Here is a 12,473-nt window from a genome sequence, read left to right as displayed (position 1 = left end):
CATTAATTCCTTCTATGGCAGTGGATAATCACCTTTTTCATCATGAGTCTCTTGGAATTGTCCTGGATCTTGGCATTATTAATGACTAGTTATGACTGGTTAAGTCATTTACAGTTGATCATCATATATTATTACTGTTACCATGTACAATGTTCTGTTCACCCACTTTGCATTGCTTTGTGTAAGTCTTTCCATGTGTGTGTGTGTGTGTGTGTGTGTGTGTGTGTGTGTGAGCAATGGATGAAAATTACAGAAATATTTTGAAGAGGGAGAGAAATCATTTATTATGTGCCTACCATGTTCCAGGCAGTGTACTATGTGCTTTATAAATATCCTTTTTTTGGGGGTATATTTTTTATATTTCTATACTTTATGTATATTTACAAATAAAAAAATCATATAATTCTCCCAATTCTTGCAGGTAGGTGTTATTACACTTGAGGAAACTGAGTCATATAAAGGTTAAGCGACTCTCCCAGTGTCCCACAGCTAGTAGGTGTCTGAGGTTGGATGTGAACTTAGGTTTACTTATCTGTGTGCTTCCTGCTGCCTCCTCATAGCCAGCCTCTTCAGGTGAGGTCACCATACCCTAGCACTTTGTATCTTGTCTTCTGCTTGGCAAAGTGTGTCCCTTGAGGAATGGCTGCTTAGCAACCACTTTCATTTCTGCCAGCATAAGGCAACTTCCACTTTATATGCTGTATTTCTTCTGCCCTTTGTAACTAATCAGCTTGAAAACTTTGTTTACAATAGGTGTCTCCAGTTTTTTTCCCCCCTCACTCTCTTCTTAACCCCTTACATTCCAACTCCTGACTTCATTATTCCACTGAAACTTCTCTCTTCAAAGTTATTAACGATCTCTGAGTTGTCAAATCCAATAGCCTTTTCTTAATCGTCATTCTCCTGGAGAACTCTGTAGCCTTTGACACTGTTGATCACTTTCTTCTTGATATTTTCTTTTACTAGGTTCTTGGGACACCACTATCTCCTGGTCCTCCTACCTATCTGACAGCTCCTTCTCTGTCTCTCATTGGATCCTTTTCCAGAACACACCTTCTAACTGTAGGTATTCTTCAGGGCTTGGTTCATCTCCTGCTTTTATACTATTCCACTTGATAATCCCATCAGCTTTCTTGTATTTAATTACTGTTTCTATGATGATGATTCTCAAATTTATCTATCCTGCCCCAAACAATGCTGATCTCTAATTTCACATCATCAAATGCCTTCTCTCTTACTGTAGAGGGCAACACCGTCTTCCCAGCCTCTCAGGCTTGCAATCTAAAAGTTATCCTGGATTCTTCACTATCTTTCACTTTCCCCCTACCCCACCAACTTTCCCAATCAGTTGCCAAGGCCTGTCAATTTCACCTTTGCAACATCTCTGGTATCATCTCCCTTCTCTTTCTGATCCTACCATCACTCTAGTGCAGGCCCTCATCCTCTAGTAATTGGATTATTGCAATAGCGGTGGTACTGCCTGCCTGGAGTTTCTCCCTACTCCAATCCAGCCTCCATTCAGCCACTAAAGTGATTTTCCCCTAAAGTGCCCCCTCAATAAACTCCAGTAAGTTCATGTTGCCTCTAGAATTAAAAAAAAAAAAGATTGTCATTAAAAACCCTTCATAACTTAATTCTTTCCTACTTTCCAGTCTTCTTCTAACTTACTCCCTGCTTTGTACTCTTCAGCCCATTGACACTGGCCTCCTAGCTGTTTCATGAACAAGACACTCCATCTTTTGACAATTCTTGGGGCATTTTCTTTAGTTGTCCCTCTTCCTTTCCAACTGACCTCCCTGGCTTCAAGTTCTGAATAAAATCTCACTTCTATAGAAAGGCTTCCCCAACTCCTCTTTATTCTGGTACCTTCCCCTATGTTATTTATTTCCTATTATCCTATATCTAGTCTACTTTGTATATATTTGTTTGCACATCATCTCCATTAGATTGTAAGTTCTTTGTAAGCAGGGACTGTCTTTTTCCTCTTTTTTGTATCCCAGGGCTTAGCATGATGCCTGGCTCATATTAGGCACTTAATATTTATTGACTGACTGATTGATTGCCTTGCTCCAAGTCTGCCTCACTTTGCCACCTAGTTTCTTGTTAAATGGAAAAAACTTTCTAATAATTAGAGGAGTTATTTAGAAGTGGAGTGGGTTGTATCAGGGAGTCAGTGGGCTCTCATCCCTGAAAATCTTCCAGCAGGGTATAGATGACTACTTGTTAGGAGATTTGTAGAAGTGATTCCTGTTTATGTTATTTGTTATGTTATGTATGTTATGTATATTTGTAGTTTTGCATTCTTTCAGTCCTCTTACTCACCACATTGAGAAAGTAAGGGAAAAAAAAACAATTATAAACATGTATAGTAAAGCAAAACAAATTTCAACATTGACCATGGCCCTCCTACCCTCCAAAAAAGTCCTAATCTACATTCTGAGTCTGTCAGTTCCCTATCTATAATCAGGGTTGTATGTTTCATTATAAATCCTCTGGAACTCTAGTTGGTTATTGTATTGATCAGTTCTTAATTCTTTAAGTTGTTTGTCTTTGCAATTTTGTTGTTATTGTATATAATTGCTTTCCTGGTTCTGGTCATTTCACTATATTCCAAGTCTGCTCAGGTTCCTCTGAAATCATCATTTCTTGCAGCATAATAGTATTCCATCACATTCATATAGCATAATTTGTTCATCCATTCTTCAATTGATAGGCACCTTCTCAGCCAATTTTCTGCTACCATGAAAAGAGCTGCTACAAATAATATTGTACACATATATTCTTTTCTTTTGATCTTTGATTTTGAGGCCTTTAGGTCTTTGATCTCTTAGGTATATAGATCTATATCAATGTTGCTGGGTGAGAGTGAGAGACAGAGAGAGGGAGAGAGGGAGATTGGGAAGGAGGGAGGGAGAGGAAAAGAAAGGGAGAGAGGGGTGGAGGAAGGAAAAGGAACGGGGGGGGGGGGGGGGGGAGGGAGAGAAAGCGAGAGGGAGAGAGAGCTCCAGTGACTCTCCGCCTCATAGCGGGACTACATTTCCCAGAATCCTCCGCGACAGCAACGCAGCTTGTGCTTCGGCCCTGGGCCAGCTGGGGTCGCTGCGGCGGCCCCTCCGCCGCTCCGTACAAATCGCCACTAGCCCCGGAGGCCGCTTCCTGTTTGTCCGAGGAGGAGCCATGGCGGCGGCGGCTGTTCCCGGGGCCGGCCGAGAGCGGCGGGCGGCGGCCTGGGGCTGGGGAGGCCGGCCGTGCTCCGGGAACATCTTGGATCAACTCCGGCAGGGCCAGGTGACGGGCCAGGGCCTGGCCCGGGGCGCGCAGGTAGAGCGGACAGGCCTGAAGGGGCGGGGCTTTGGTTGCGGGCCTGGGGTAGTCTGTCTGTCCGTCAGTCAGTCAGTCAGTCAGTCGGCTGGCTCTAGGGTCGGGACTGCGGCCACAGCGGGGCCCTGGACGGGCCTCTCGGGATGTCAGCATCGGCGCGTGACTGTCTGCTTGCCTAGCTGGGGAGGGGCGGGCCGGTCCGTCACGGCTGGGGCCGGGGCCTCCCCGAGGGTCCGCCGGTCACTCGGTCAGTACGCACAGCTCAGGGACCCTCCTCCCCCCCTTGCCTGGGAAGCGGAGGGCAGGCCCAATCTCCCTGCACATCGTTATCTGTCAACTTGAGGCAGGATTAGTTTGGGGGCCCAGGCCCAGGCCCAGCCCCAGCCCTGAGAGATGGCGGGGAAGGCGACCTGTCTCTGCCTTGGCCTAGAGCCTACTCAACATCTGGATGGTAGAGGTGGATGGATCGTTTGTGAAGCTGGTAATTTCAGAGAGAATGGGAAAGTGGCCCCAGAGGGATCACACCCTCTTTTGACCCCACATCCTAGTAGTGATACAGGACAGACAGTAAACTTACCAGGTACCTACTATGTGCCAGGCACTGTGCTAAGCCATGGGGATACAAAAAGAGGCAAAAGACATTCTCAGCCTTCAAGGATCTTACAATCTAATGAGAAGACAACAAGCAAATAAATATGTACACACAAGTAATATACAGAATGGGAATAAGGAAGATGGGGAAAGACATCCTGTAAAAGATGGAGATTTTAATTGGGACTTAAAGCCAGGAAGTGAGGATGAGGAGAGAGAGCATTTCATTTATGGGGATACACAAAGAAAATGGCCAAAACCAACAAATGGAGGATCTTGCTCTTGGAACAGCCAGGTATCCATTGTCACTGGACAGAAGAGGTAGGGGGAGTGTTAAGGTTTAGAATACTGCAGCAAGTGTGAGTGTGTGTTTGTGTGTGTGTGTCCTTCATTATAGTGGTGGGAGTGCATTAGAGAGGAGAGAATGGGGTATATTCCAGAAATGTTAAAAAGGAGATATCACTATACCTTGGCAACAGATTTGATATGGGGAGTAAGAGATAATGAGAAATCCAGGATGACTACTAGGTTGCTAGTCTGAGAGACTGGGAGGATAGTGATGCCCTGGAAATGAATAGGGAAGTTATGGGAGGAGAGTTTAGGGAGACAGATAAAGAATTTCATTTTGAACATGTTGAGTTTAAGATTTCTATTGGATATCCAGGTTGAGATGTCTGAAAGACAGTTGAAGATGCAAGATTGGTGGTCAGCAGAGAGACTGGGGCAGGAAAGGTTGATTTGATAATTATCTGCAAAGAACTGGTAATTAAATTCATGATCATCAAGTGCTGCAGTACAGGAGCCTGAAGTTTGAAAAAGAATAGCACGAAGGAAGGGTCTTTAGACAACTTCTTAAAGCACAAACTCAACATGTTGTATGCTGTGTTGGGCACTAGGAGAAGATATAAATAAGAAACAATCTTTCCTTTGGGGACAGAGTCTTGTAAAGGAATTAAGATGCAAATATAGATAAGTCTAATGTGTATAAATGCACAAGAGGTGCAGTGTTCAATGTGAAATCTGAATGAATCATAGTTTGGTGAAAAGGGTACTATATTGATTCTTGGCTTAGCAAAGTTCTCAGGGTCTCAATTTCTCTATCTGTAAAATGAAGGGTGTGGATGTAGTAATCCTTAAATTCCTTCCCAGTACCATCATTCTGTAATCATTACTTGCTGCACTGGAGGCTATAGTGAGGAAAACACGTTGTAATTCTTCAAATACTATATAATTTTGAGTTAGTTATTGTTATCATTATTGGCCTGGTGAGATTGCGTCCACTAATCTTCAGTCTTTCCTTATCTACCGTTGCTTCCTTGCTTCTTACAGACACTCCCATGTTTCATAACTCCATCCTCAAAAAATCCTCACTTGTTCTGTGGTCCATCTCTTCTAGCTATCCTCTCCTATCTTTTCTTTCTGTTGTGACTAAACTCCTTGAGAAGGACATCTCCATTCAATTCTCTATTTCCTTTTCTCTCACTCTTTTCTTAACTCTCCGGTTTCTGACCTCATCATTCAACTATAACTGCCTTTTCTAAAGCTACCAGTGATCTTTTAATTGTCAAATCTAAAAGCCTTTTCCGATCCTCATCTTCTTAACCTTTCTGGTCCCTTTAACTCTGTCAATCACTCTCCTCTCTAGGTTTTCATGACACTGCTCTCTCATCTGGTTCTTCACATGTTATTCTTACTCTTCCTCACTTTCCTTTGATGGATCTTGGTCTCAACCCACTAACTGAGGAGGCCCCAAGGCTCTGTCCTCGGCCTTCTGCTCCCTCTTTACTATATTTCACTTGGTGATCTCATCAGCTCTTCCGGATTCCAGATTCCCAGATCTATTTATTTAGTCTAAACCTTTCCCCTGATCTTCAGTCTTACATCCCTAAGTAGTGATTGAAATCTCTAACTGGATGTTCCACAGACACCTTACACTCAACATGTCCAAAATTATTTGTTATCCTTTCCCTCAAATCTTCTCCACTGCCTAACTTCCCTATTAATGGACACCACCATCTCCCTAGTCACTTAGGCTGGCAATCTAGGTGAATCTTCAATTCCTTGCTCACCTCTTTCTCCCATTCCATTTTTTGTCAAGTCTTATCCATTCTGCTTTCTCAAGATCTCTATATATGCTCTTCACCCCTCTGACACTGCCACTACCCTCTTGAAAATTCTCATCACCTCATGCATTAGCCTTCAGGGCTAATTAATTAGTCCTTACATCAAGACTCTTCCCCAACATCAAGACTCTTTCTCACTCCAGTCTATTCTTCACTTAGCAAATAAACTAATCTTTGTAGAGCACAGGAATGAACATGTCATTCCCATTACTGAATAAACTCTAGTGGATCCCTATTGCTTCCAGGATCAAATAAAAAATCTTGTTTGACTTTTAAGGTCTTTTATAACCTGGGGCCTTCCTACCTTTCCTTTCCTTTTTTTTTGGCCACTTACTCTCCTCTACATATTCTGTGATTCATTGACTTTGGCTTCCTTGCTGCTCAACTGACAGGATACACGCTGGATTTCAGGGATTTCCTTGTCTGTCCCACATACTTGGAATTTTGTCTCTTCTCCTCACTACCTCCTGTCTTCCTTCAAGTCTTAGATAAAATACCCACCTTCTAAGAGGCTTTTCCTGGTCCACATTAATGCTGGTGCCTTCCTCCTGTGACTGTCTTCAATATAATCCTTTGTATACATTTTGTTTTCGCAGTTGTTTGTATGCTGTCTTCCTCACTAGATTGTGAGCACTTTGAGGGCAGGGGCAATTTTTGCCTTTTTTTGTTTTTCCAGCACATTCTAGATATAGTGCCTGGCACATAGTAGACTCTTGACAAATACTTGTTGACTTGATTTGATCAGTACTTGATAAGGATTCATGAATGAAATTATACTTTAGAAAAGGGATAGGAATTTAACAGGAGAGAATGGCATAGGCATGGGAAACTGATGAACATGGGTTTGAAGTCATGCTTGTTACAGGTTCAAGTGTTTGTGAGTAGTTTGGACAGAAAGATGACTGTTTAAAGGGAAGTACTATGAGAGAAGCCTGGAAGGATATTTTGGTGCTAGATTGTGGAGAGCTAAAGCAGTAGGGAGGCATTGAAGGATTTTGAGCAGATGTGATCTGCCCCAATTGATGCATAAAGGCATTTAGTTTTTCATTGTGCATAGTGATTTGGCCATGGGATTGCTTCCTATGGTCATCTCTTTTTGTCTCATCAGACTTCCTTTGCTTGTCAACCTGACCTTCTATTCTGAACTTGTTTCACTTTATAATTGATTCACTTAAGTAAATAATTATTGTGCTCCTGCACTGACCCTTTTTGGCAACTCAGATAGTTATCCTAGTTCTGGACCTAATCATCTCTCGCATAGATTATTATAATAGTCTCCTAATTGTTTTCTCTACCACCATCTTCTAACTTCTCTAACCATTTTCTACAATTCTGCCAAATGGATTATCCTAAAGCATTGATCCACTTGTGTCACTCTTTTGCTCAAAAAGCTTTAGTGGTATCTTAATGCCTATAGATTAAAATACAAATTTCTCATTGTCATTAAAGCCTATCACCATCCGACTCTAACCCATCTTTTTAGGCACTTTTTGGCTACTCAGACAGTTATCCTAGGTGTAACATTGCTCCCCCTAACATGGTCTTATATCACAATGTCAGCTTGAATCATTTAATTTCCCACCTCCATGCTTTTGCAGAAGCTATCCCTGCCTGGAATGTTCTCTGTCTTCAACTCTACTTTTGACCTCTTTTCAAACTTTACCTTGCATGTCCCCTCTTCCTATATGAGGTTTTTAAAAAATCCTTCCCCAATTCTTAAGGTTTCCCCCTCACCCCAAAATTGTATTTATTTTTTATTTTTCTCATCTGTGTACATGTAATTTCCCTCAGTATAATGTAAACTCCTTGAGTACAGGAATTGTTTTTTTCTTTGTATTCTCAGCTCCTTTCAGAGGTGAGCATATATTAAGTGCTCAATGATTGTTGAAGTGTTTCATGTGCTGAGTACTCTGCTGGGTGCTGTGGGTGATCCAGAAGAACTTGGTGTATCCTAATGAAAAGAATACCAGATTGGAAATCAGAAGACTTGGATTATAGTCCTGGTTCTGCCACTTTTTTTTGTAGGAAATCTTAGGAAAATCACTTACCTCTTTTGTACCCTGGAAAATGGGTAGGTTTGATTGGTAGTTTGTATAACCCTTCTTGGCTACTATGTTAGGTTTGTATAAGAGAAATTCTTTGGCCTCCAGGAATTTAAAGCCTTTTTAAGGATAGGAGATTAACATGCATAGCACAGTTGGATAATACTACTTTTTGTATTTGAATAGTGCCAAAATGAGTATAGACAGAAAGTGCTGTAAGAGTTTAGAAGAGGCAGAAAAAGGCACTAAAAACTTTGCAAAAGAAGTGGGCCTCCTCTAGACCCTGAAAGAAGAGTGGAATATCTTTTGAATGGTGAGTTTAGAGTAGGGCATACTGTACTTGGCACTGGGGAACACAGAGAGTCAGAGGCAGAGGGAAATAAGGTTGGATAGGTAGGATGGGTCCAGATTATGGACAGCCTTTAAATGTCAGGTAGAGGAATTTGAATTTTATGCTGTAGGGAATCATTGAAAAAAAATTTTTTATAGGCAAAATTATGATATATCTATTTATTAGGAGAATAACCACCGTTATTTGAAGGATAGATTCAAGGGGAATCCATTTATGAGGCTATTAAAATAGTATAGTTGTGAAATAAGAGCCTGAGCTAGTGTTATGGTTGTAGGAATGGATCATAAGGGGAAAAGCTTTGATTCATAAGAAGAGGAAAAGAAAAATGTGTAGAATTTTGTGACCATTTGGATATTCTGAGGAAAGGAAGACCTATCAAGGCTTCATGGTTTTGGAACTTGATGATTGGAAGGATTCTATAATTGGTACTATGTTCAGAAATAGGGAAGTTAGGACTGAAACCAGTTTGGGGGAGTAACAGGGAAATATTTTAGTTTTAGACACTAATGGCCCTAGTTAACTATTTCCTGTTAGATTTTTAAGTTAAGAATTTCAGGTAAGATAGCAAAAGAGAAAAGCTATCCTTTGGTTTTTACATTTTTCCTAGTAGAAGATAACATTTATTTGTTTATGTTTAAGTTTTTATTAGAAGATAGCGTTTAGGAGAAAGTATCTGAAACTTCCATATAAACTGGTGATTGGGTTATTCAGCAAACTAGTCTGAAATAGTTTCCTTAAAGTTCTGTCTACTTTTCTAAGTGGATAGATAGAATAGTAAAGGACCTCAGTTTCCTGGCTCTGTGGAATGGCATAAGTACCACCTGGATATGCAGTGTTGCACTTTCAGTTTGAATTTCGTTTCTGAATTTTTTCCATGACTGCTACTCTATCCATCCTGATTACCTGATGCTTATCCTGCTGGTAATAACCTTTGAGCCAGTCTTCTGTCACCTCTACTGTCTTCCCTTTTCTCTTTAGGGTAAAATCAAACTCTTTTGCAATCAAGACCCTCCATATCTTGCTTCTACTTATTCAGTTATCTCTTTTTTTCTCAACATGCACTCTCCTAGCTACCTAGGCTCATCTAGTCACTGTCAGCATACCATGCTTTATCTAAGGTTTAATTCAGTTCTACAAATATTTTGGAAAGGACACCAAGCTAGGAGTCAAATTTGCTGACTTTGAGCCTTGTCTCTGTTGTTTGATAGTACTAATCATGGGCTAGTCACTTATTTTCTTTCTAAACTCTGTTTCTTTACCTCTTAAATGAGGATAATATTTGTACTAACTTACCTCACTGGGCTAATGTGAGGATAGAGTGGTATAATATTTATAAAGTGCTTTGTAAATGAAATAAATATGTAAATGTAAAATAATCTTATCATTTATTACTCAAAGCTTAGCTCAAGTGTTACTTTCTTCATGAGTTATTCCCAATTCTCCTCTGCCCACAATGATCTGCCTCCTTTGCATACCTATATACTTATTATACTTTGCATACTTATTATCTATATCATTCATTTTGGCATTAAATCATATATTTATTGCTTTATGCTGTTATTTAATTAGTTCATAAGTTTATGCCTTATACCTTAGAGATAGCTGGTGGTCCAGTGCATAGAGTGCTGGGCCTCAAAGACTCAAAATCAAATTGGATCTCAAATACTTATTAGCTGTGTGACTCTGGCCAAGTCACTTCACCTTTGTTTACCTCAGTTTCCTTAAGTGTAAAACTGGGATAATAACAGCACCTACTATGTGGGTGTGTCCTAAGGATCAAATAAGATAATATTTTTAAAAATAGTTTAGCCCAGTATCTGGCACATAATAGACTATATTAAATGCTTATTTCTTTCCCCTTTCCTTCCTCGTTTCCTTGTTTCTCTAACGAAATTATAAACTACTTAAGTACAGGAGCTGTCTTTTTTATTCTTTTCTTCTAGCATGTAGCACAGTGCTTCCTAGTAAGCAACAAATGAATGAATGAAGCAGAGTAATTTTAGGACTAGAGATCCAGGAGTGGCTCAAGAATTCCAGAATAGGGTGCCAGGACTTCTACTTAGGAGCAAGTCAGAGTCCTCAGCTGCCAAAAAATGAGCCTCATTTGAGATATGTCTGCTTCCAAAAATAAGCTCTTTGAAACAGGAAGAGACTTTGTCCCCTTTTTCATCCTTTTATTAACCAGCTCTATGCCCTGTATACAGTAAGCACTTAATGTGTTTGAATTGAATTATAATCTCATCAATCCCACCCACTGACATTTTGTGGCTATCAGTTTATCCCTGATAATGTGAATTTGCAACTTTCTATCTCTTTCCTTCCCCAAAATGATGAGATCAGAAATATAATTATTTGTTAATTCCATTGGTCTATGTTGACTAGTATTTTGTATGAATAAAGGATCATAGAATATTAGTTAGAAGATGCTCTGTGAAGTTATGTGATCTATTCTCATCCTATTCTTGACTGGTTTATAGGAAGGCATGGTTGTGACTTGGAGCCTTAGGATAAGCATTGTATGTAACCAAATTCCAAAAACCTTTCTGTATCTATTATGGGTACATGATCATATCTACATTTTTCTTGAACTTACTTATGTTATATAGGGTAGTGAGTTCCATATGTTTATTGTATAAAATTGAATGATTTTCATATATAACTATTCCTTGTTGGCTTTAAAGTGGCCTTCTTATTCTGGCAAATAAATCTGTATTCACTCTACATATACTTTAATCTTAGTTATATCTCCTTCTAGCCTTTATTTCTCCTGGCTAAAGAGGTCTTAATTTTCTTAGTTTATTCTTATATGAAGATTCCTCCATCCTATTGATGACTTCATTTAGACCTCTTGGGGAGAACAACAATGAGAACTATGTATAGATCATCATTTTGTACCAAGAAACCCCTATTGGAAGCTTTCTGTTAATGCTTTTGAGTAATTCAATTTCTGTTACTTCAGGGGTTTCCAGTTATAGTATTGTGCATTGTTCTGTGAACCCCTTTTATTTTCCATTAGTTGCTAGGGATATATGATGGTGCTTTACAATACCATCTATAGATTCTGTTGTGTGGAACTGTGTTATAAAGTGGTCCTTCTAAGGACTTCCAATAGCTCTCCTTGTCTATCATGGTCCAAGGGGGAGTTTATTAAGCTATTCACCTACTTTCACCCATATTTATTTGACCCTGTGCTTCGAAGCTTGGGTACAAAAGGCTATGCAATGTAGTCCTGGCTTTGATAGAAGAGATGGCAGTCTAGGTGGAAAGGTAAGATGTGTTCAGCAGAGAACCATAATGCAAGGTGGTATATGGGGCAATGAGGTAGTGCATTAGGTAGAACAATGATGATGAGTGTTCCAAACAAAATGATACAGGAATTCAAAGAAAAGACCAATTACTGCTGGCCATGGGTTCCATAGGCTATTTCATGGAGATGGCATTTGAGGTGGAAATTGGAAAAAGGGTAGAATTTTGATAGGCAAAGCCAGGGGAGCTTAAAATGTATTCCAGTTAGGAAGGCATGTCATGAACAAGGGTACAAAGCACATCTGGGAAATTAGTCTAAGCTTCAGTGGATAGGACTAGTGGGAAATAGATAGTAGTGAAGCCAAGGAGCTAGGGGATTGATTACCGAATAAGAGCTAAAAAAGAAGAGACCTGATAATAAAACCTAAGCCAGGGATTGTGGGTTCAAGTCCCATCTGGAGTGTTACTATAATATAGGCCAATAAGGGAAGTTATACCTACCTTCACTGGTGAATTGGGGAGAAAGAGAGAAAGGGTTGAGAGAATGAGAGGGGATAAGAGGTTGACCTTCCCTTTTCTTCCCCTTAGTGAAGACAACCTGAATTTGACTCCTTGAGGGACAGAATATGTCTCCTCAGGGGGCAGCTGAGTAGCTCAGAGGATTGAGAGCCAGGCCTAGAGACGGGAGGTCTCAGGCTCAAATCTAGCCTCAGACACTTCCCAGCTATGTGATCCTGGGCAAGTCACTTAACCCCCATTGCCTAGCCCTTACCACTCTTCTGTCTTGGAGCCAATATG

At 40.4% G+C, this 12,473-nt stretch overlaps 1 protein-coding gene across 2 annotated transcripts in view; it reads left to right on the top strand.

Moving 5' to 3' along the window:
* Positions 1-3,057: 3,057 nt before the first annotated feature.
* Positions 3,058-12,473, top strand: part of TRPC4AP (transient receptor potential cation channel subfamily C member 4 associated protein) — a 92,998-nt gene continuing 83,582 nt past the window's right edge. For both annotated transcript variants that reach the window (XM_001381407.4, XM_056822077.1), the window contains exon 1: positions 3,058-3,321. In XM_001381407.4, coding sequence (XP_001381444.4) covers positions 3,178-3,321 — 144 coding nt within the window. In that variant the 5' untranslated portion in view covers positions 3,058-3,177. The remainder of the gene's footprint in view (positions 3,322-12,473) is intronic.

The sequence above is a fragment of the Monodelphis domestica genome, chromosome 1, assembly GCF_027887165.1.
Source record: "Monodelphis domestica isolate mMonDom1 chromosome 1, mMonDom1.pri, whole genome shotgun sequence".
NCBI lineage: Eukaryota > Metazoa > Chordata > Mammalia > Didelphimorphia > Didelphidae > Monodelphis > Monodelphis domestica.
Note: the sequence above shows the minus strand (reverse complement) of the source record. Positions and strands in the feature narration are given on the sequence as shown.